General features: G+C 42.2%; 2 protein-coding genes across 3 annotated transcripts in view; one reads left to right on the forward strand and one right to left on the reverse strand.

Moving 5' to 3' along the window:
* Positions 1 to 681: 681 nt before the first annotated feature.
* Positions 682 to 11,016, reverse strand: FUCA2 (alpha-L-fucosidase 2). The gene is made up of 7 exons (XM_048934927.1): positions 10,780 to 11,016; positions 8,763 to 8,950; positions 7,077 to 7,416; positions 6,288 to 6,498; positions 4,354 to 4,544; positions 2,926 to 3,034; positions 682 to 1,260 (listed from the first exon to the last, which is right to left on the reverse strand). The coding sequence occupies exons 1-7, from the start codon at positions 10,974 to 10,976 to the stop codon at positions 1,120 to 1,122; spliced, it is 1,377 nt and encodes a 458-aa protein (XP_048790884.1). The 5' UTR covers positions 10,977 to 11,016; the 3' UTR covers positions 682 to 1,119.
* A 1,240-nt stretch (positions 11,017 to 12,256) lies between these two features.
* The window catches only part of PHACTR2 (phosphatase and actin regulator 2), a 125,879-nt gene continuing 115,099 nt past the window's right edge, over positions 12,257 to 23,036 (forward strand). For both annotated transcript variants that reach the window (XM_048937204.1, XM_048937208.1), the window contains exon 1: positions 12,257 to 12,415. In XM_048937204.1, coding sequence (XP_048793161.1) covers positions 12,292 to 12,415 — 124 coding nt within the window. In that variant the 5' untranslated portion in view covers positions 12,257 to 12,291. The remainder of the gene's footprint in view (positions 12,416 to 23,036) is intronic.

Consider the following 23,036-nt stretch of genomic DNA (forward strand, 5'->3'; position numbering starts at 1 on the left):
AAAAAGCAATACCTCATTTGGCCTGTCACTTAAAAGCCTCATGGAGTTGAAAAAAGAGAGTGAATTTAACTTAGTAATAGTTTTGCATTTATTAAGATTACTCAAGCCTTTGGTTTCTACACTGAAAATATTCCTGTTTTTTGTTGTCTTTCATTTCCTGCTCCATGCAAATCTCACATGCAGGCCTACCATTCTTAGTCCTGATACGTGATGAGTTTGGGAATTTTTCAACTGGCCACAATCCAACTCATGCTTAAAATGTTGTCTGCTTGCCAAAGCTGAGGAGCCCTAGCAACAAATCCTTAAAAAAAAAAATTGCTGAAATATAGTTTTTGTTGTTGTTAATAGTCCATAGTTCACAGAAGGCACCCTGGTAACTGTAAAAATAATGGATGTAAACAAGAGCCAGCCTTAACTTTATGATGTGATACAAAACATAGAAAGAAAAAAAAGTAAATTCTCAGAACTCGTGGACAGAATTACTCAAAATAGTTCTGTTAGTGATTCTCATTATCTTATCATTAGAGATTAAAATGTACATATGCATTGCCTCCATGCATTCATGATTAATTGCTAGTCATTATGAGTGTTCTTGCAGCTGCAGTATATCCATTTCAGCTGAAGCTGCCAGATGTAGCACACAACTGGAAAGTTCATTCTTTTAAGGCTTATATATATGCATTATTTTTTTTTCTTTTACAATATTTCCATAAAACTCTCGGTTTTCTTGCACTGAAAGTATACAACTTTTATGCACAGTTGTCTGACCTGTTGACCATGAGCTTGTTCTTTCTCAGGGCTTTAAAAAAAAAATAATAATCTACTGCCCCTTTTCACATAACTGCCAAGAAACAGACTAAAAAAAGCGAAAAGGTCAAGATAAAGGCTCAGTTATTCACACAAACTCAGAGAAACTAGCTGTACAATAGATAGGTAAGTAATTAGATTTCATATGAGGTTCATTTCGTTCCATCTTGTATAACTGTCTTTCAAAATAAAAAAAAAAAAGTAGATGTTTCTCAGTCAAGTAGTAGTTCAAAGCCAATGATGAGAAACTGGGCAGGAAGAAAGAACGCCAACAATGTAACTTCTGTACTACCCAAGGCTCCAGTGTATGGCTCAGTCTACATCAGTCAGTTGCAAGGTCCAGCCCCACTGACATGGCAATTGCTTCAGAGTTAATTGAGGTAGAGCTACGACAATTCCCTTTTCTCCCATTGCAACCCATTTCAGTGGTTCCTTGTAGCCAACCAACTTCACCTGAAATTGAAACAGTAAAATTAGAGCAACGTGTTTTTGAATGCATATAATTGCATATTCAATAAAGGAAAAGTTCTTCCCATTCTACTACCCATTTATTCTTAAATGCCACTTATCAACCGAGTAAATAATAAGAATAAAGGTAATGGGAGAAGTACTTGCTAAGCAGACATGTCAGTAATAAAGCTAGTGAGATTGTGTCTAAATCTGAGACCTTCTTAAGTCTATAAAAGGTCTGTAAACATGTCAGAAATCTCTGGGATAGGATCTGGGTCTAAGTAGGAATCAGGTACCACAGCAGTGATGTTAGTATCACCTGTTTACGAAATGCCTCTTTCCTTGTGGTAGACCTTGTAGTTTTGAATAAGCATCAGCTTTTACAGAGTACAGACAGGTAACTCAGAACAAAGCTGATCTAAAGAGCTCCTCCCTAGTAAGAGCACATAAATCTTTTGTGGACACTTGTTTGCCAGCTTGTATGAAACGTTGAGAACAATGGGACAGTGTAAGGGAACGACTGAAAAAAAAAAAATAATCAGTCTCTACCCCTAAGGAATGTTTCTCCTGCTCACAGATAGTCCAGATGCTTCTTTTAAATTCAAGGTGCGTTTACATTTGCATTTTACATAATATTTAGATGGTACTTTTAAAGTTTTTTTGCCATATCACAGACCTGTTTCATTATCAGTTAGATTCTTTTCAGTTGAAACTAAGCCAGGGCCTTGTATGTTTTTACTCAAGTTCTTTGCAGAGTGAGTGGTGAGGTGCTGGAACAGGCTGCCCAGAGAGGTTGTGGATGCCCTGTCCCTGGAGGTGTTCAAGGGATGGGGCCCTGGGCAGCCTGGTCCAGTATTAAATGGGGAGGTTGGTGGCCTGCATGTGGCTGGGGGATTGGAGATTCACAATCCTTGAGGTCCCTTCCACCTCTGGCCATTCTGTGATTCTGTGATCAGGGGACTGAGTCCAGGAACACAAATGCATTTCAGCAGCTAGTGAGCATGTGGTGATGAGACCAGAACAGAGCTAACTCAAAGCAAGCCCCTTAAGTGCACATAATGTGGATATTAAGATGTGAGCACCAAGTGTTCTGCTGTGTAATTCTGCCTCTGTTGGGTCTGGGTACTTGCTAATGGAGTTGTGGTATCGATGTCCTTAATTTATGACCACTGTATATCTAGGGTCATATAGAGTTACATATAGAGTCACTGTTGTGTCCCTGGACATCTAAAACCTTTGTGTGCATCATAGTATCATAAAGATGGATATTGATCATAAAGGACATCCTGGGGTAGAATCTACAGTGGAAAGAGGTGAGGTGGCATAGTTGTTTTCCTGCTATTTGGCCTCTTTTTAGGATCCTCAGTTTGAAAGCTAAAATGTATCCCACCAGCAATTTAGCATTAACCTTGATAAGAAACATACCAGTAGGAGGTCTATGACAAGTAAGGTCCCAGAATGAAAACTAATATTCTGCTGGGTCTCTTCCACACTACTCTATCCTAACAGTTACACATTCCCAAAGATGCCAGAAAATAAAATAAACATAGATGGAACACAACAGATACTAGATATGTTTTCCATGTACCTTCAGACTATGTTCATTTCTTGTGTTACATGTTATAAACCTCACTGTTCTACAGGGGGAAGCAAGAAGTGTCTTCTTACCTGTGTTTCTGCAAGCCTTGCCTGTGGCTCACCAAGTTCCAGAATCCCAGAGTTTGGCCAGTTAAGGAAGATGGCATTTACTTTGCCTTCCTTTGGTCTGAACGTGTACCTGGATGGAAATGGGAAGCAGAAACATGTCAGTCTTTCCCTGTAAATTTTCTGGAGCAGTATACATCACACTTTCTGGAAAGACTGGAAAAGAACTAATATGAAAAGTTAGCACTGATTACATTTTCAGATGCATAGCCTTCATTTCATAAAATCAATCCCCTTTCTCAAAGTACTATTCCTTGAAAATACATTCTGACCAATTAGAGGTAACACAGATTAACAATAAACTGAAAGTAGAGGTAAACATCTGCAGTAACTTAAGCAAGCAGATGACAACTGCTGCTTTGTCATGTAAGAATGAGGATTTTGGTGGGTAGGGGAAACCTGTAACAGATAATTATGGGTTACATTCAGAGAAAATTCACATTTATATGGAAACATAGAGGCATTACACTGAAAGACTTACTAGGATCATGTGGAACTGTACATCTTCCACCTTGCATAGTTAATTTTTTAAAAACCAAATTATAGCAGACGTTATCTTGGTGAAGAATTTTTTCTTGATAGCCAACTTATCTATCGACATTATGTCACTGGAAATCTTGAGCATTCATCTGAAGTATTTCTCCCACCTTACTTCATTGTAATTACATTTTTTTATCCTCAGAAGCAATTTTATTCAACAGTCAGCAGTTTCAAGGCTACAGCCACATGGCCAAATCTTAACTGGAGCAGGAGTTAAACAAAGCCCAGTGAGGCAGAGAAGTGGCTGAGACCAAAAGCCTGATGGACTGTTATGGAGTTACAGCAGCAGTGAGGCACAAAAGCAGAGCAGAGTTCATAGGCTGGCTGAATTTACTGACCAAGCAACTGCTAACATCTTCCTTTTTAAAGGTAAAAACGCACAGAAATACAAAATACATTAGATCCCTAGTTTCTTTCTCTCCCCTTTATCTCTAAAGAGCAACACCAAGATTCCTATTGTATAGATTTGTACTATATAGACTTTGTAGCAGTTTTAGTGGGAGCTATTGGTAATAGGTGAACGGTTGGACTGGATGATCTTTTAGGTCTTTTCCAACCTTGGTGATTCTATGATTCTGTATTTCTGGATTTTGTTTATTGTTTCTGTTGCCAATTCCACTCAGAACCACTAAAGAAACTCCTGCAACCTTCCTTCAGCTCTAGCATCATCCTGGAGCTACATTCTCTGACACGCACTGTCTGCATTCTTAGACACGCTTCCACGCACAATTTCTTAAATTAACAAAAGGGTTCATTTCTTCAGAACAAGCTGATGATTTCTGCAGTATGAAGCCTCAAGAATTTTAAAATTAAAATTTTAAATGTTAAAACCTCTACAGCTTTACGCCTTACCACACTTGTGGTGTGACCGTGTCGTTCTGTGCTCTCCACGGTTTCGTTCCATAGATGGCTTCTCCATTGACTTTCAGCCAAGCACCCATTTGCCGCAGGCGTTCCTCAAAGATAGCAGCGACGCGGCCATCGTGAGTGGGCCCGATATTCATCAGGAGGTTTCCTCCACAAGACACTGTTTCTACAAGTTGCTGAAATGTTTTTAAACACATAGACAGAACAGCGGTCACGATTAATGGAATTATATATTTGAAGTTCTTACTACAGCCTGGTACGTTGCTTCGGAATGATGGACTGGACTAGTTAGTGCAAGTTCAGACTCTGGAGGTCCAACATCCCAACAACCAATGCAAAATTTAAGCTCCCATAAAACAAAAGCTCCACTGTCAGTTTGCGTGGCACAAAATATCCAAAAATACTTTTTCACACCAATACATCTGACTGACTCTATTAGGATCAGATCCTACTTTTTTTTTTTTTAAATTTCAACTTCTGCTGGAATTTCGCAAGAGATTTCCCAGTAGAACACTTACAGGATTATTTTTCTGCATGAAAAGGGCTAGCAGATGCCACTTCATTTTTACTGAAGCTGGGAAAAGCAATGTTTTCTCTATTTTATGGCCACATCTCTAAAACACCATGAAGCTTTAGATATTTAGTACAGTTTTCATAAAATATGCAGAAGAAAATGAAGCAGTTTTAATAATTTATGTAGCAAAGAATAAATCTCATCTCTAAGGGTACCATTAGTATCTCCCATGTATTCCTCCTTTTTTAAGTGAAGCCAGTGATAGAATGGGCATTCATTCGTATGATTTATTCATCACAGTCATAGACCTTAGTGCCCACAAAATTCACACTGTGTGTTTCTGTAACATGCAGTGTACAGACTGAGAATCAAAGAAAATGTTCCTACTATAGAAAGAGCGGGATGGAAGAGGTTGGAATTCAAAAGAGAATGGAAGATTGAATCAGCAGAAAAAAAGAAATCCTATATTTAATCTAGATTTTCAAAGGGTTCATTCATCATGGAACACAGCCTTTACTAGACCTATTAATCCACAGAGGATCTTAAAGAAAAAGAGGTAAAACGTATTAATGACATTGTCTTTTAGCTCAGCCCCTGAGATTACATGCTCTGGCATCAAGAGTCTACATTAATGCCATATTGTGAACTTGACAATTGGCAAACAAGCTGATGATTGTTCTAGAGAGTCCATGATGCATCTGTGTTCCCATCCACACTGCCCTCCAGAGATCACAGGCTGAGACTCTGGAGTCTGAGGAACAAACAGCTGGAGATAAACTACTGAATGAATTAAAACCAGCTCCTCTGAAGAGAGATTGCTTCAATTTGAAATTGTCTTTTGCAAGGACAATACAAAGGACATGGATTAAGCAACAACAATCTTCCTCTTCAGTAGCTGAATTTTGTAATTGAACACATTTTATCTCAAAGACAAGACTTCTTATCATTCAGTGTCCTAAGCTTCCAATCTTTTTTTTAAATATTTTAGACTAGCAAATGGAATCAGTGTTTTAACACTGGCTATCTGTATTTGCTCATGTTTATCTGTATGCCTGTAGCACAAGTGTCTTTTTTTCTTTCCCTTTTTTAAGTATGAAATGGAGCAAAAGGAAAGTTTCTCGCTGCTAACTGAAACAGTATTACCTTACAAAGTTAAGAAGAAGGGGGAAAAAAGACACAGCCTTCAAGCAAGAGTCCCTGTGAAACTACAGCTGTTTGCTTCTTCTCAACTCAGAAGTACAGTTACCAGAAAAACAATCATACAGATGAGTCTTTGGTTACTCACAGAGGAAATTCACTGCTAAGAAACTGTATGAGTTTTTACTAGATGACATTCCTCACAGTATTTTCTATAAAATTAATACATTAACCAGGAGTTGCAGACATTCCCTTTGTCCCGCTGTACCTTCACCAAGTCCTCAATTGTCAAGTAATCTTCAAGATTTGCGTTCCTCCTGTAGCCCCATGACCTCTTGTCAATAGTCATGCAGTTCTCCCACTTGTGAGGCAGAAGGTGTCCTGGGTTGTACCGGTCACTGCATGTGTAGAAGCCACCATGCTTACAGATGCTGCCCACTCCCCAGCGGTCATTGGTCACCACTGTGTCCCGAACTGGACTGGAAACAAAGAAATTGTATGTTTAGGATTTTAATTCTAGCCATTACACTCAGAGCCAATGTAATCCCCCTCACCTCCTGTACAGCCCTCCCAGAAATTAACATTTAGGATGACTTCGGTACTACTGCAAGTAGATTAAGTGCTATTTCAGGAACCCAGTTCTTAGGGAAATATGCTGCAGCCTTTCACAGGAGTCTTGCCAGAAGGCAGTGTGCACTTCACATCTGCTGCCAAACGTTCAGTCTGTGATGACAACAACGCACCTCTGTACTCAAATTATCTTGCTATCTTATTTGCCCATGCAATAGACAACGCTAAAGAAAAATGATTAAGTAGAATAATCATTGCCATCTTAACTGATGAATGTGCAAGCATGGTTAAATAAATATGAAAGAGTCTAAAACAAGCTTCAGTAGTTTTAGGTAAGACCTGGATTACTGGCACGCTATACATCAGGTAAATTAAGATTTAGCTAAGTCCCCGTAAGTGGAGGTAAAAAGTTCCACAAATGATACAGAAGGAGACAAACTAGACAACAGAATTCCAGATTAGGAGCTAAAATAGCATCATGATACACCTGTCATTATACAGCCAAGCTAGAAAACCAGTGCTGTTCCAGTAAGTATCTGGTGCATTTCCATCCCCATCAGACCAAACTATTTCTGGTTGGTACTTGGTCACAATTTCATAGAGTTCTGGTAATGATTTACTGGTTGGAAACTTTTGTGTCTTGAAGACATTGGTCGCATCCTCGAGGAAGAGAGGATTAAACCATTCAAACAGGGAGTGATATAAACCAAAACGCAAGTCAGTTCTGTTTCTAACAGATGTTTCTAGTTCAGCCACAAGATCTCGCTTTGGTCCCACATCGACAGCGTTCCAGTTCCAAGAATATTTGGACCCCCACAAAGTAAAGCCTGAAAAGAGAAAAATTAAAAGTTAAGAAAGAAAAGCAGCAGAACATCGTGGTTCTACTATGCAAGTGTATTGCAAAAGAAAAAAATATATCAAAATAATCATTAAATGTGTAACCATTTATACATATACATAAATATCTGTAGAGATAAACATTCAGATAGAAAAATATAAGCATTCAGTGTTCTTGTTCTGATAATCATTTGATTCTCCTCCAGTTGTTCATTCAAATGCCCATACGAAATTAACCAAGGATACAGAAACTTTTTGACACATTAGATTTTTACTGAATGTAGTAAATATGAATTCTGAATATATATTCAGCAGTTGGAAGATGAAACATTAGCTTGTGTATTCTGCAACGGAGACATCATTTGCATTCAGACTACTCTCCTCCCTTTTGTTCACATCTCATGGAAATGTTCACTGTTCATTTGTCTTATCATTCATTAACAGCTCAATCAGCAACTCAGTACACGTGCATAAGCAGAGTGCAAAAACTCCTGAAGCAGCTTTTAAAACATCAGCATTAAACATCCTCACCTCTCAGACATCCAGCAACTCAGCTCAAGCACTGTAGGCACTACCACGCTGCAGATTTAAACCATGGCCAGAGGGGCCCCACTCTCACCTTCAAACTGCTTCACACTCATTGCCTAATTGTGAACTGGATACATGTAATTGTATCGACTAGACAAAGATTTTGGGTTGTTTGTTTGTTTGTTTTGTTTTTAAGTCAGTGGAAATTACACCACAGAATCAGAGTTTTGAGTGTGTCAGAGATGGGATTAAATTTCACAAGTAGTTACTCGTTAAAGTTGCAAGTTTCAAGCCAACATCTCCCTGAACACCAACAGTGCTGACTGGCATTGTCATATTGCTTCCTGATATTCTATACTTTGCTACTAGGTTTCCTCCCAGCCGTGCCCTTTTCTTTGCTCTTGGAACATATTGCTAAATTCCCTGGAGAAATCTCCAGGCAACTGCCAGTTCAGAGCAGCTCTCCATAGACAAAACAGCACAGCATTCACTTTGTGGTTCCTTGAGCAATATATTACACAACAATCAGAAATAAACCCAGCTGCTGCTGGAAGTTCAGTTGCCCCCACCACTGCAGGCTGTCTTACATAGAAGAAAAAAACCATGGCACAATCTATTCTTCCCTCTATGTGAGTTTCATGAGCATAGCTTTTGTGCAAGAGTCAGGAAAATGCCAGCACATTTTAACTTACTGACTGGGTTGGGGCAAGTAGTTGTGTCATCTCTGCCTTTCTCTTAGCAGGCAGGAAAGTCATTCCTTCAGTTAAAAAACACAACAGCTTCTAACATTCAGAACCCTTCTGCTTACCTTCATGATGTTTTGAAGTTAAGACAACATATTTTGCACCTGAAGCCTTCAGAATATCTGCCCACTGGTTAGGATCAAAGAACTCTGCTGTAAACAGTGGCCCAAAATCTTCATAACTGAACCCAGGTGGGTAATTTGCCTTCATAAATTTCACATAGGGCTCCCTCTTTTCCTTCTGCCAGTACCACCTACAAAATACAGATCAAAACCATGTCTGCTGGTGTGTTTTTAGACAACAGATTACTGAAATCATTAGTTCCTATCTGCATTCACACTGAGAGGCACAAGAACTGGATGCACGTGATACAGGCAGCCACATAAAACTGCTTCAGAACATAACAGCATTAATAATTAAAGGCTTCTTTCTATCTGTCCTTTCCCCATGCTGCACTTCTTCCACTGGCTCCACTTTAGAAAGGTCCCAGGATTTCATTTGTGAAGTCAATGCTATTGCTCCAATCACTCCAGCCCACAGTGAGGCCACAGAGCTGCTCTGGCCTCACCCTCACCATGAGCAGAGAACAAAAATGGCCAATACAGCACTATGTGTCTTCCGTCTGCCCCACCTCTCCCCTCCCTAGAAATGAAAGAGGAACTCCAGATACAGCATGCAACATCAAGCCTTATTGCTAGAGGCCTTCTATAACTGCTGGGGAGAAAGGATCTGAAAGCTTTCACCTTCACATAAACAAAGCCAGGTAGCAAAATCCTGTTGGCAAATTTAGGCATAAATGAACAGAGTTTGAAAGTAGAAGCAATGAACAGCAGAATTGGAATATCTGAGATGCGTTTCTCTCTCCCATCTTGAGCCAGTCTCTAAGCTGAGCTCTGTACCACCACAGAAGCTGCATGGATCTTACTGTGACTTTCCCAAAGAGACTTCAGCGTAGGCTGATACAGTCTCTGGGAGCCAGTGGCAAAACATATAAAAAAAATAAAAGAAAGAGGCCAAGGTTATCTTCCTTCTTGAAAGAGCCTGAAAACAAAACCGAACAAACTGGTTTTTAAGGATGTAGCTGCACAAATAAAGGAGTAACGTCCTTCCTTTGTCACACAGCTTGGTAACAACATGAGCCTTTCTGCTCTCACAGGACTGAGTTTCAGAGCTCTACTGCCCAAGGCTGTACAGCCCTACAGGGAAGGAGGCACCTAGGCGGCACCAGGGTCTGTGGCCTTGCCCTGAGGCCATGGGCAGGGACCTGGGCCACCTGAGTGTGCTCTGCACCAGGAGGTCCTGCAGGGCTCCTCACCGGGATGAGCCTAAGGGAGGGAGGCAGAGATGGAGACAGTCATCCACTGCATCAGATTGCTTTCAGACCTTTTTAGAAAAACAAGAAGAAAAAACAGGATGTTTGAGCGTGAACGCGTGTATGAACCTTCCTGTGAGAGAGGCCTGAACAGAACCTAGCCTTTTTTTCTCTAGCAGAAAGTCATTACTCAGCAAATGGAGTATGCAGCAAGAACTGCAGATACCCTTATATGCAACTCTGAGAGGAATAGGCCAAATATTGCCTTCATTAAACAGTGGTTTGCTGATATTGACGTCAGCTTGCTTTATGAAGATTGCTTTTAAGCTACACCATGGCGAAGAGCTGCTGTTTACCTCCACACCTCATAGCGTGACTTAGAAGGAAACTGCACACCAGACGGCTACACCCAGCGGACCAAAGGCTCGAACTAAATGGATTTGAAGGCGCTGAGACTGAAGTTAAGTGGAATGCACTTCTTCATGAAAGTGACAACGAGGGAAGAAAACCACCGCGAGCAGCACGAAGGCAAACAAAGCAGCGCCAGGCAAGGGAAGCGCTGGGCTGCTCGTAGCCCTCTGCCACAGCTGCCCTCATTGCGCTGCGGCGCCCGTCCCTTCACCGCGGCACCTCGGCCGCCTCCTGCCGCTCCTCCACCTCTCTCGCAAAGCTCGCAGAAAACCACACCGGCCTCCAGCCCCGCTCGCCCCGCTAAGCGGGCCGCCCCTTCCCTCCGCGCCCGGCGGGCAGCAGGCGAGGCGGCAGCTCACCAGAACCACTCGCTGCCGAAGCTGGGCACCGCGAACACGCCCCAGTGGATGAAGACGCCGAACTTGGCCTCGTCAAACCAGGTGGGCAGCGGACGGGCGTCTAGCGAGGCCCAGGTGGGCTCGTAGCGGTGCCGCCCGCCCAGTAGCCCCGGTAGCGCCAGCAGCAGCAGCAACGCCGGCTGCAGCAGGCCCGACATGGCGGTAGGCGGGGGCCGGAGCGAGGCGGGGCCGGGGGCGGGAGCTGTTGTCCGAAGGCCGGGCCGTACGAGGGGCCGAGGCCGCCCCGCCTCGCTCGTCCCGGTGCCCTGCGGCTCCTGCTCCGGGGAAGGAGCAGCCTGGCAGGTTTTGGGGAGAGACTTTTTACATTTTTAGTTACGTGCCCCGATGGGTGTAAGTTACAGCCTGATAAAAAACATTCTGACTTCCATGATATCATTATTTTTTTTTCTGGTAGACTGCCCACGTTGCTCTAATTTACAAATAAACTTTGATGTCGAGAATAGGAGCCCTTCGTTATTTCTTTCTTTTGCCTTTCCCTGCTTCTGCCTTTTGCCCAGCGCTGACCTGCTTTCTCTGCATCTACACTGACCTTCATTTCTTCCCATGTCCCTTCACATCTCAGCAGGAGCTCCTCAGCACTTTTGACCTCTTGCTGCTGTATCTGCTCTGGTTTATCTTTGGATTTCCTCATGTTCTGCGACTTTTCTTTTTGACGGCTGCTGCCACCAAGGGACTGCAGAACCGAGCAGCCCCTTAACGGGGGAGTTTTGAAGTAGGTTCTCATTCTTTACAGCATACCCAAGCTAGAGCTGCTCTGTGACTTTCAGTGCTTTGAAGGAAAAACAACACGAGGAAAGCTCCAGGGTCTCACCCAAAGCCCACCAGTGTAGGTGAGATCCGCAGCACGAAATGTGCAGTTTGCTTAATGACCTTTCTCACATGCTTTCAATTAACAGAAGAAAGAGAGAAAGGGAGAAAGAGAGAAAGAAAGAAAGAACAGTAAAGAAGCAGTTCAGTAAATAGATGTCAGGAGTACACTTCCAATTAAGGCTTAGAGTGGTTCAGAAACTGCCACCAGCCGGCCTGCTCATGCACAGCTGCTGCCATCTCCAGTGAGAGAAAGGGCCCTCAGCACATCTGTGAGCTGTAAAGTTCAATTATAACGAAACGCACTCTATGGGATTCAGTGAGAAACTTAGGACTAGCTCCTGTGACTTGGTAGAAAACTTTCTGATCAGGGGAACGTAGTGCCTGTGCGATGTGGGGCAAACCTGGCCCTGAAGGAGAGTCTGCAAGCGCCCGGCAAAACAAAACGAAACTACGGAGTTTGGGTTTGCAGCTCTCGGGGGGTGCGGAGGGAAAGATGGATGGGGTGCGGGGTTTCCTGGATGCCCAAGTCCCCACCGTCCTCCTAGCGGGACGGCCCCGCGTCGGGGCGGTCGGAGCGGAGGGGCGGCTCTTCCTCCGCAAACTTTCCCTCCCTCTCGGGGCTCTCCCTCCCTCGGCTCCCCGATGGCGGAGGCACCGCTGCCCGCCTGGCCGTTGCCCGGCCCTCGCGGCCGCTCCCAGAGCGACATCTCCTCCTTCTCCTCCTCCCGCAGGAGCTGCCTGATCCGCTCCGGCGTGGGGGGCTCAGGTAACGGGGTGCGGGGAGAAGAGGGAGCGGGGAGAGGCGGCTCAGCCCTCGCAGAGCCTGATGAGCCGGGCTGGGGGCTTCGGGAAGGGGTATCCCGTTCCCGAACTGCCTTAACAGGTGGGGCGAAGCGGTGCTCCTCCTGAAGGAGTTAACCCTGCATCGCACGCGGGATGCTTTGGGCTGGGAGTAGTCCCAAAGTAGGCTTCCTGCGGTGTGCAGAACAACGCTGCTCTGTAAAGGAGAGGAAGCGAGGACCTGAGCTTGCAGTGTGGCCGACTGAAAGTGGCCAAAGTGAAATAAATACGTGCTTGGATGAGGCTGCTCTTCACTCAGGCTGTTTTCTGAGGTTAGATATTAAGGAACATGAAATTCTGGTGTTTGTGCTGCTGAGCACGTTTTAGAAACATTGGCTTGCCTGGCTGCAAACCAGCACTTCTCCATTGACTAAGGTGGCAGGAGGCACACATCCCTGGTGATGCAGGTGTTCTGGATGCACCCATATAGAGATGCCCGTGAGCCCCAGCAGCACCAGGAACTGTGTCTGAGTGAGGCAGAGCACCTCAGAGAGCACAGAGACCTCCTGTTCCCCAGCACCAGGGCAGCATGGTGCATGTCAAGCCAGCAGTCAGGGCAGCATGGTGCATGGTTGGGTCTGCAGTGGAGCACCAATGAGAAGAAGCCTATGTGCCATTTTCCACACATCTTTTTCTGCTTTACATTTTTCTGTGTCTACTTGTAAGGTCTACTCAAGCACATTTAGGTCTTGGAGAGGGAGGAAGTGCCAGTGGTGTGATCGAACTAGAAAGGACTGCTTCTAGGTGTGAGATGTATTGTGCAGCGTGAATGAACGACACCCTACAACTTCATTTGTGTACAAGATGTCCACCACGGTGGTGATCCTGCTGTGACCAGGTTAAGACATGGCTGAGACTGTGTCAAAGTTAAAGTATGTTGGTTATTAACTTGACTTTCAAGACTGCTGGCAGTGAACTGGATGCATTATATGAGAACAGCAAATCAAGTGGAGATAAAATGACAGTTTTTCCAAAGATATGTTGTTATTTGCAGTTTCTCAAATAGATAATTTAGGCCTCCTTTTTGCCTCACTTGGTTTTTTCTTATTTTAATTTTGAGGATGTGCCTCTTGCCAGCAAATGACAAGTTTCCTGGTTTTTATTATTTTTAAAAAATCATTTCTTTCATTCTATATCCTCCCAATTGCTGCTTCCCATATTTTTTTCCAGCTGCTCATAGTGCACAACAAAAATACTTACATGCTGGCACATAACTGTTGATTCCCCCTTTAAAAAGAAAAACACGCATTAAAGATTGAAAGCTGTTTAATTTTTAACACGGTGGTACAGAGATGCCATTAAAATAACCTCTCTCATTCCCCCACTAACCTGGAGAGCAAGCATAATGGGGACAGAAATGTGAAGCACTTAGGGGATCTGTATAAGCCTTATGAATATTTTTGCTCCTACCTCTTTGCCTGTACCACCTGCCAAATTTGAAGTAGGCCGTTCGCATCAGATGTTACCCGTGCTCCAGCTGCTGAACTTAGAAAAGAACAACCTGAACTTTAAATAACCTGCAAAAAATTTGCTTGCTGCCCATTCCTAGTGGTTCAGTTCCAGCTCGAAAGTCACAAGTTGCAGTTTCTGCTGTTCATTTGCCTTCGTTTTCCAGATTCTGACGTTGGTTGGCTGAAAAGACAACTTGTCTGCTCGTGCTTCGCCAGCAATGGGTTGGTACCTACCAGCCCATTACCCATTAGCACAGTGTGCTGCCATTTTGCTACCTCCTGACTCGCCATTCTCAGTGCAGCATCTGTCAAGAGACACTAATTGTAGAGACCCTTCTGGCTAAGGAAAACAGAACAGCATTTCTAAAAGCATCTTTGACAATACCATGAAAAACCCATCTGTTTGCTTTTCCAGTTCAGTACTGCACATATCTCTTTAGTACAATGAGTTTGATGAGATTTTCCCAGTGTTTGTGCTCCCTTTGCTCTTTTACCCCCTCTCCTTCCTCTGCTGCTAGCTTTTGCTGAGAGCAGCAACTTCCTTGTATCTGTGTGCAGGATCTCACTTCACCAGCTGTGATCCAATTTGTGAGAATAGTATATTTTCTGTTTTTCCCTTTTTCTTAAAGCAAGCCTTTTCTTTTACAGTCAGTGGTAGAAGATCACTTAATTTCCCTCTCTGGGCTGCATCGCATCATCTGTTGTGGTGTCAGGCTTAGCCTTTAGTTTCAGACACTAATTCTCATTAGACGCTGGGGAGAAAAAGGTGATCCTCACCACGAGGAAGGGTGACACAACTTTGGCTTTTGATTCATACTCTGAAAAGACGTAATTTCATCCAAGTTCATAGGCTTTGTGAAAGGCAGAGCTGAGTCACTTGAACACTCTGCCTGACAAAGGGCTGCTATGTAAGAGCATCTTTAGGAGACTGGGGAGGAAAAATGTTATTCTAAAGTTCAGAGCAGCATCATTGCTGCTCCAAGACCACTGCTTGGATGGTGTACCCTTAAGCAGCCTTCCATATGGAGTGATTAGACTTAAAAACCATGTGAAGGGTGGGTGAATCTAGGTGAGTTTATTGATCTGCCTGGTGTAGGCAGGGTTTGAACTGCATTTGAAATGCGAGTACTGTTCACATGCTTCCCCAGAAATAATTCACAAGCTAAGTTTGGTGGTGTGGGGCTGAGGGCAGCTCTCAGACAGCGGAGGGCTGAAGCAGGGGACAGGCTGCTGCTTGTGTCGGCTGCTTGTGGTTTAGTTCGTGACAGCCTCAAAGCTTGGGCCCTTGCTGCCATGGTGCACAGCCAATGTGTCACCCTGACAACTTTCTATCTGCATGTCCACATACTCAGTTTTCACTTTGCTCTCTTGTTGTGGGTTTTGCTGTAGGGCCTGAAGCAAAGAGTCTTGCACTTTATTCAGAATATGTTGAGGTTTGTGGCGGGGTGCCTTTTTGTGAAAAGGGAACTTCTTGCACCAGAAGTCAAAAAAACCCAATGTCTCCATTCCATCTAAGGTACTGTGTGTGAAGCAGACCTTTCAGATAATCTGTCCCACTGCTATGAAGTGCACCTTTCAGTTCTAGAGGTGATGGCCAGATGCTTGTTTCCATTCCTTTCATCCTTTTTTCCTGCTTTTCTGATGACAGATGGAAAAAAAACAACAACTGAGAATTCAGACAGCAGTTCACAGTTGTATCAGACCATACCATAGATGCAAACAGTGAAAGGCTGAGTGAAATGGCAGTCAAAATTCAAAACTTGTACATCCCAGGTTTACTCTAGAATTTTTTCTGTGTCAGAATGGTTCTTTGCAGGTTAACTTATTCAAAATGATGATGAGTCACAGCTAGGATTACACCTCCTACTAACTGCAGAGTAGAGTGGGTGAAAAGGTGGCTTAAAGTCACCTCCCTCTGTGGAGAATTGAGGAAGAGTTCATGTGGTGACCAGAGCATCAGAGCAGCTGATGCTGGGTGAGGAGGAAGGATAATTATCATTGTATATGTTGACTTGGCTTCCTGGGGGCATAGAATTTGGGAAAAAGATAAATGAAGAGTAGGTAGGAAAGTGCTTATGTTTTCCTGTACTTCTCTCCATTCTTGTATGAACATTTGCCAAAATAGCTATACAGATTCCAGCTTCTTCAATCTTATGGCCATATATGCTAAGCAAGAGTACTACTAAGGCCTATGGGAATCAAGTTTAGTGTTTGCAAAGAAGACATCAGATGTGCTTTGGGAGGGCTGTTAGAAAGACTGTGTCTTTCATTCATCCCATGGTGATGAGAGGGGCACAGCCTCATGATGTGGAAATATGCTAGCAAGTAAAGCAGCTGGTTTTGATATGTAATACAGAAATATAAGAGTTAAAGGAAAACATCATTTTCCATCCCTGTCAATCTGGACTTGTTGAAAACAAATAAAAGGTAAGGCAGATGCAAGATAAGGCAGGTGATTCAGGGTAGAAAACTACAGACAAAGTTAAAACAAAGCATAATTCCTGTGGATTTAGAAACTAAACTCAACAACCATGACTGTGCCATGCCATTTCCCTAAACCCACGTTTATATTTTCCCTTCACTTTGAAAATTTAAACTATCAGGAAGCAATCTAAATCATGTGCAACTTGACACATACTTACACAATTGGTGCATCTACTTCTTTGTAAAAATCTGAAACATGCTTAGCCAAGTAACTTAAAGTTTCCCAAGTGGGCTGAGGGAAAAATGCAGAAATAACAAAATATTTTGCTTAAATTGAAAAAGTTTGAGTCTGTCTGAAAACTGTTGTTGTTTACAAGATTTGATGGACGTGCAGGGAGGCATCGTTCCCCAGAACATGGCCTGCCATTTCTAACACAGTTCTTTACAGCATTATGCAAGGAAGAATCTGTTGTTTTGTACAGGCATAAAAGACGTTGTTCCACACCAGCTCCTGCAGAATAATTGGAGTAAATTCTTGAGATGAGCCCAGTCAAAGAGTTAAGATTAAGGAAGGCAAATATTTAAAAATGCAAAGCATGTATGTATACTACGTATCACACACGTAATGCAGTTTCTGGTACAGCATCTTTACAAACAAACATTCTGACTTAAGATGGAAAAAAGTATTTTATGAGTGTGGTAATAATGTTTGTTGTCTAAGTAGAAATTAGTTTACAAACATTTGCAGCATATGACTGAATGCATATTTTTGCAGCATCAGATCAGTAGCTCAGTCTGTGATCTGTTCAGCATTTTGCTACCACGTGTTTAGTTTCTCAAGGCCCTTTGGCATTTAGCACTTCCTGCTGATGTGTGGCTTCCAGCAAGTAACCATTTAGTATCAGATTGAACTTCGAGTCTTAAGCTGGGGTGAGTTGATCAAAAAGTGGCTGAAGAGTTTTTACTCTTGAATGTAAGCAATTTGTTCCTAACAGTATTTGTTTTTCAAATCTAAATGTTTCATCAATCCAATCCACTGTTATCATACACCATTTCTTCTCCTCCCCCAGCCTGCTGTTCTGGCCTTTATTTCACAGACAGGGGGATGGACACCATTTAAGGTCAAGGGGCTGGAGATGGCTGTCAGATTTCTGGAAGACTGGTGTAGAATTCACATTTCTATTCCTTTTTACTTTTGGAGTAGGAAAGTTTTCAGTGCCAGCAATCCAGTAGGATTTCAGTTTTAGCTAACAACAGAATGGGTTCTGCTTCTGAGCGTGTAGTGATTCTCACTCAATTTATTGCCTTCTAGCAGAAGGCAAAGATGTCTTCAGTTGTAAAGTTTTTTTTAACCAAGCATTTTACCTGGAATTTTGCTATTTTTAACAGATGTCGAAGTTTTTTCCACATACAAATCACATGGTACAAGAGGAAAAATATCCAGAAGAAAAGAGAAAATGCTGATTTCTTCCGAGCTCAATTACTTTTTAATTTTTTTGTGGATTTGTCAGTTTTAAGAACCATCACCACAGATGCTCTTGCTTTTTGTTCATGTCGAAAGCATCACTGATGTGAAACACACAGAGTTTATAGGCAGTCAACACTCCCCACTGTGGTCAACTGAGATGAGTTGTCCCTGTAGCACAGCTTTGATGAAGAACTGGTCTTCTAATGCACTGTACTGCGTGAATGTTGAGTGCTGTTCTGAGTCTTAGCAATATTTTCGAGCTTTGAAAGGCTGAAATAGAGAATGTTAACAACTTTCATCAGTATTGAATACTTTTAATATGAGTATATATCAAGTACTCTAATATATTCCCTTATTAACTCAACACGAATAAACTTTGCAAGTCTGCCTTGCTCTCTTGTATAGTACTTTATAAGACGTGGCTAAGAAGCAACTTAAACCACTGCCTCTTTAGGTGCTAAGAAGCTTTTCTAACCCTTCTTCTCTCTTGTTTTTCTATGTGTCTGTGTCAAGGTTCGGGTTTCCCTTCTTATTTTTAATGTTATTTCTTGTGTTAAAACCACTGGTGTATTCAGAGAAATATACTGCCAAATAGCTGGGGGCTGGGAGTTAAATGTGGAAGAGGAAGCATTCTACCACAGGTGGCATATGCTGAAACACTGCATTTACATGACTTCTCATTGAAATGGGGATCTTATTTTCAGTAATTTGTCTTATTTTTCAGAAAATGTGGCACTGAGCACGAACTCTAATTAAGCTAATCTAATTAAGAATCTAAATATTCTAGAGCTTTCTCTTAAACTTAAGCCCATTTGCATTTAATTGGTAGCCTTGGTACCAATTCTGGTACCTACCTTGGGTAGGCCTGGCTGTGTGTTTCCTAGGTTGAGGTCCACCCATTCAAGCATGATGCACTCCAGTACTTCCCAAATATTGGAGGGTCTTTGACTCCAGAGACTGAGATGTGAGGAACCTGCAGACAAATGCTTATTTTTTTGTCTGACACAGGGAGATAGAGGTCAGAGTTTGTACAGGCTGAGCAGAGATTCATTCAATTTTAGGAATTCATTGGGAAGAAAAAAAAATTCTTCACGCAAACGTGGCAGCTAAAAAACAAACAAGAGGCCTTTCTAATACAGGGCTTTTCCTGGTGGTGAGGATCAGGAAAGGGCTGAACTCTGGCATGATCCTTATGTTATTAAAAATCCTTGGAAGGACACTCAGTATTCCATGGAGCCAAGGCCTAAAAGCATGCTGAACAAAGGCACCCCGATGTATGCATGTTTTCTTTTTCCATTCTGGGGGGAGAATCACAGCTTTTAAGATTCATCTGTGACTAATATACACAATACTCAAGAAAATTACAGGCACTGTCTAGAGTTGGTGTTGAAATGTTGTCTTGTATCACCTGCAGGCACAGTAAAGAAGGGGTTGTGGTACATTTGCAGTGGAATATGTCCTAATTGTAGGCCTTCTTTGTGTTCAAACAGTGGCAGCTATATTGTAACTTTGTGAGTGATAGGATAATTAGCAGTCATCTTTCCTTATTGCTATTTTTATTTATTTTCACTGTTGCCCAGTGTTGCTGCTGACAGCTAATGTTAATGGTTTAAACCACCGATGATACAGTGAGTTTTTTTTTAATCTGAAGAAGAATGACTGCTACCAAAGCACAGCATGAACAGGCACTGTCTACAAGATATAATTCTGATTTTGTTTTCTGATTAAAGGCAGTTTTGACAAGCTCAGAGTGGCTGGATTTGAAATATGCCCTTCTGCTTATACAGCTGCAGCAAGTGTAACCCATGGGGGACGAGAGGCAGTTCTGAGGACGTTCAAGACATGATGTTAACAGCTCTAGCCCCAAGGATGGAGCATGTTGCTTTCATTATTTGGGTTGTAGTTTTACAGTGTTTCTCTGAATAGACTCTCAGCTCTATGTTTTTTGGAGTGAGCAGAGAGGGATAGTTACAGCTCCCCAGAGACACAGCATCTCTCTTCATCCATTTGACTTTGGGGTTCTGATTATGTCTCTGTAATGTCTTGCTGGAAACAAAATGGATATTTCACATAATGTTTATCTCAGCAAATAACAAAACCAGAAAATATGCTGCCACCCAGCTCTTTAAGTCTTTGGAGGCACATCTGCTATGAATTTTGTCTTATTCTTTGGAAGTTGAGAATTAAACAAAAGTTATTTTTTTATTATTTGCAAATAGCACAAATAATTTTGGGGAAAGATTTCCAAAGGACTAATGCATTATTTTTCAGAACTTCCTCTTATTTAAGTAATTGACTTGGGTTTTGTCCAGTCTTCTCATACTGAGCAAGTTAATGTACATACGACTGTGTAGGTGATTTCAGCTCACAGCAGCACCCGTTTCTCTGTGTGGTATGGTTGTTTAGCACTGGGTGCATGCACATCAGGTTTTTCTCTAGGACAGTACTACAGACAAATGTTTTTAAACTCTAAAAGAGCTTTTAGTATCAGATTAAATGCACATATTAATCATTTTTCTCTCTATTTATAGGCAAAAAGGCCAGTATCTTCTAACATGGTTCAAAGCAGACTGTGTAATGATATTGTCAGTTCAGCATGTTTTTGTACTTTGCTGGAGAAGTTGTCGTTTATTAAAATTAGAAATCATCTATTGCAAGAAGCACACTTATGGCTGGTATCATCAGTTCCTGTCAAGTAAAAATAACTCAGTGGAGCACACAGCTTTTGCAACATCATTGCATTAATTTGTAAACTCTGTGTGTAAGGAAGATACTGGTTGTCCTAGTTCTAGGCCAAGGCTGGAAAAGTGCAAGCATAGAAGGGGATGTGTGGAAAGGGGAGTGAGATTTATTGGGGTGGGGGGCCAGGGAAAACCACCCTGCTGGAGGCACTTGAAGCAAAACTGCAAGCACACTAAAAGAGGTGTAAAAAAAATAGTTCACCAGTGGCAGAGAACAGGGTCTTTTGCAGTTGTGGGGATTTTTTTTCTGCTTTTTCTTTTTTATTTGGGGGGGGGGGGGGGGTGGGGGGGGGGGGCAGTTGGCGATGTGTTTTGGTTTGGTTTTTATTATCATGTGTTTTGGCCAAGTGCACTGTAGGTTAAGAAGACATTTTGGCTGGATGGAAGAGCCACATCAGTGTCCTTCCATCTGTAGTAAAGCATCCTCTTCTCCAGCCTCTTTAAAGGAAGAGGAGAGCAAGTGAGATGGGAAGAATTCTGAAGCAGCCAAGAAACAGCAGATAACAAGATGAAAGAAGTGAAGTGGAAAAACAAAGGAAATTCTTACTCTGTGTTTTGAAGAGTTGCTCCTTTACCATAGGGTTAAGATAAACATAAACTTCAATGAACTTAGATGAATATTTAGAATATTTACGTGATATTTAGATGAATTTTAGACAGTGAGAAGTCCATCAATTAAACATTGTCTGCCATCTAAATTAATTTTGAAGATGTGATGCCAGGGAGACACTGATTGTGACCTGATGCTTATTGGAACTCCATGCTTCTGCTCTGGTGAATTTGTCTCAATTACATACACCCCATAATGAAAATAAGCCAGAAAACTAAACTCTGTGCTTATCACACGTGAAACAAATGACATTTGATTCAAAAAGCTTTTGTAAAAACATTGATTATCATAACAACTGGGGGAAAAAATCCAGAAGGACTTCTGCAAATGGCAAATATGCATCTGACTCAGGATTAGATACTTCAGATTATGCACATAAAAAGGATATGAGTTTGAAAAATGCATGCAAATGTTTTCTGATACTGATCCTTTTAAATGTCAATAAAAGCTACCAAAGTATGCATGCCTTCCAACAGGTCTAATCTCCATTTTTAATGGGAGCTTAATTTTCTTGAAACAGAGTTGTTGCAGCAATGTCATGTCAAAAAATTTACATGTTTTGAGGCAAAATGGGATTAGTATGAACATTATTTGGCCAGATTAGTAATTGTACTGAGGAGAAATAAAAAGCCTGTTTCATTGGCATTTGGTGGATGCCAGATGTCCATGTGATTCATGCTGACGCTCAGGACTCCTGCAGCAAAGACCACGGTGTTTCAGGAAACCAAAATTCCATGCTTGTCTTCTAATGGAGTATCTTCCTTAGCCAGTGCTCTAAAGAGTGTAATTTCCTGATATTTTTTTGTTCTGAGCCTAGGAATTTCTGTAGCAGCACTGAAGAAGAGGGTTGAAGGGCAACAAGGCTTGTGAAGGGCTTGGAGAATGTACCCTATGAGGAACGACTGAAGGAACTGGGGCTGTTTAGTCTGGGGAAAAGGAGACCTTATTGCTCTCTTCAAATACCTGAAAGGTCTCTTCTCACTGATGACAGGTGACAGGATGAGGGAAAATGGCCTCAAGTTGCACCAGGGTAAGATTAGGTGGATATCAGGAAACACTTCTTTACAGAAAGGGTTGTTAAGCACTGGAATAGGCTCCCCAGGGAGGTGGTTGAGTCACCATCCCTGGATGTGTTTAAAATGCGTTTGGATGTGGTGCTCAGAGACATGATTTAGTGGAAGACTGTTAGGGTAGTATGGTTAGGTTGTGGTTGGACTCAATGATCTTTAAGGTCTTTTCCAACCTGAGCAATTCTATGATTCTATGATATAGCAATCTACTGTTCTGTTTTCTTAATTAATTTTCAAATTAAGTGATAATATTCTTTCTTTGTCATCCTGATGTTTCTGGAGGCCTGATTCATGTATGCTTGTGGCTGGCAGTGCTGCCATGGCCTTCAAAGGGCTTTGGCTCAGGCTGCAGTAAACTGCTGCAGCTTTTATCCCAGGAAATTCCCTTTGCAGTGCTTTACAAAGACAAGGTGGCACTTAGTTCAATACTGCAGTCCTTAATCATACGTTTTGTGATTGTACAGGCTTAGTAATTATCAAAATAAATATGCTATCCTAAGTACTGCGAGATTGTTTTCTAAGGGAAATTAAACAAGAAGCAAATGGAAAGCATCTGTAACCATTTCAAAGTAGGTGATGTTATATAGCGATTTCTACTTTTTCTTCTGTAAAACCCCTGTGAAAGTACACCTGAGGAGCAGAAACACATCCAGGCAGCATAGCTTCATGCCAGAGGGTCTCCTTGGGGGTTGAGAGTAGGGCATGGCTTCATCTCCGCCTAGCCTAAGGGTGGGCTACTTCCACCTCTTCCTTCTGGCAGTGGTACTGAGGATCACACTGGCC

The sequence above is a fragment of the Lagopus muta genome, chromosome 2 (genome assembly GCF_023343835.1).
Source record: "Lagopus muta isolate bLagMut1 chromosome 2, bLagMut1 primary, whole genome shotgun sequence".
NCBI classification, from domain to species: domain Eukaryota; kingdom Metazoa; phylum Chordata; class Aves; order Galliformes; family Phasianidae; genus Lagopus; species Lagopus muta.

Bases quoted from the DNA above. Each gene is read 5' to 3' on its own strand.
- FUCA2 (XM_048934927.1), bottom strand. From the start codon at position 10,976: ATGTCGGGCCTGCTGCAGCCGGCGTTGCTGCTGCTGCTGGCGCTACCG. The intron at 7,417-8,762 runs GTAAGCAGAAGG...TTCTCTTTTCAG, and splicing joins AACTTCAAAACATCATGAAG to GCTTTACTTTGTGGGGGTCC. The intron at 3,035-4,353 runs GTAAGGCGTAAA...ATTTCCATCCAG, and splicing joins ACGGTCACACCACAAGTGTG to GTACACGTTCAGACCAAAGG.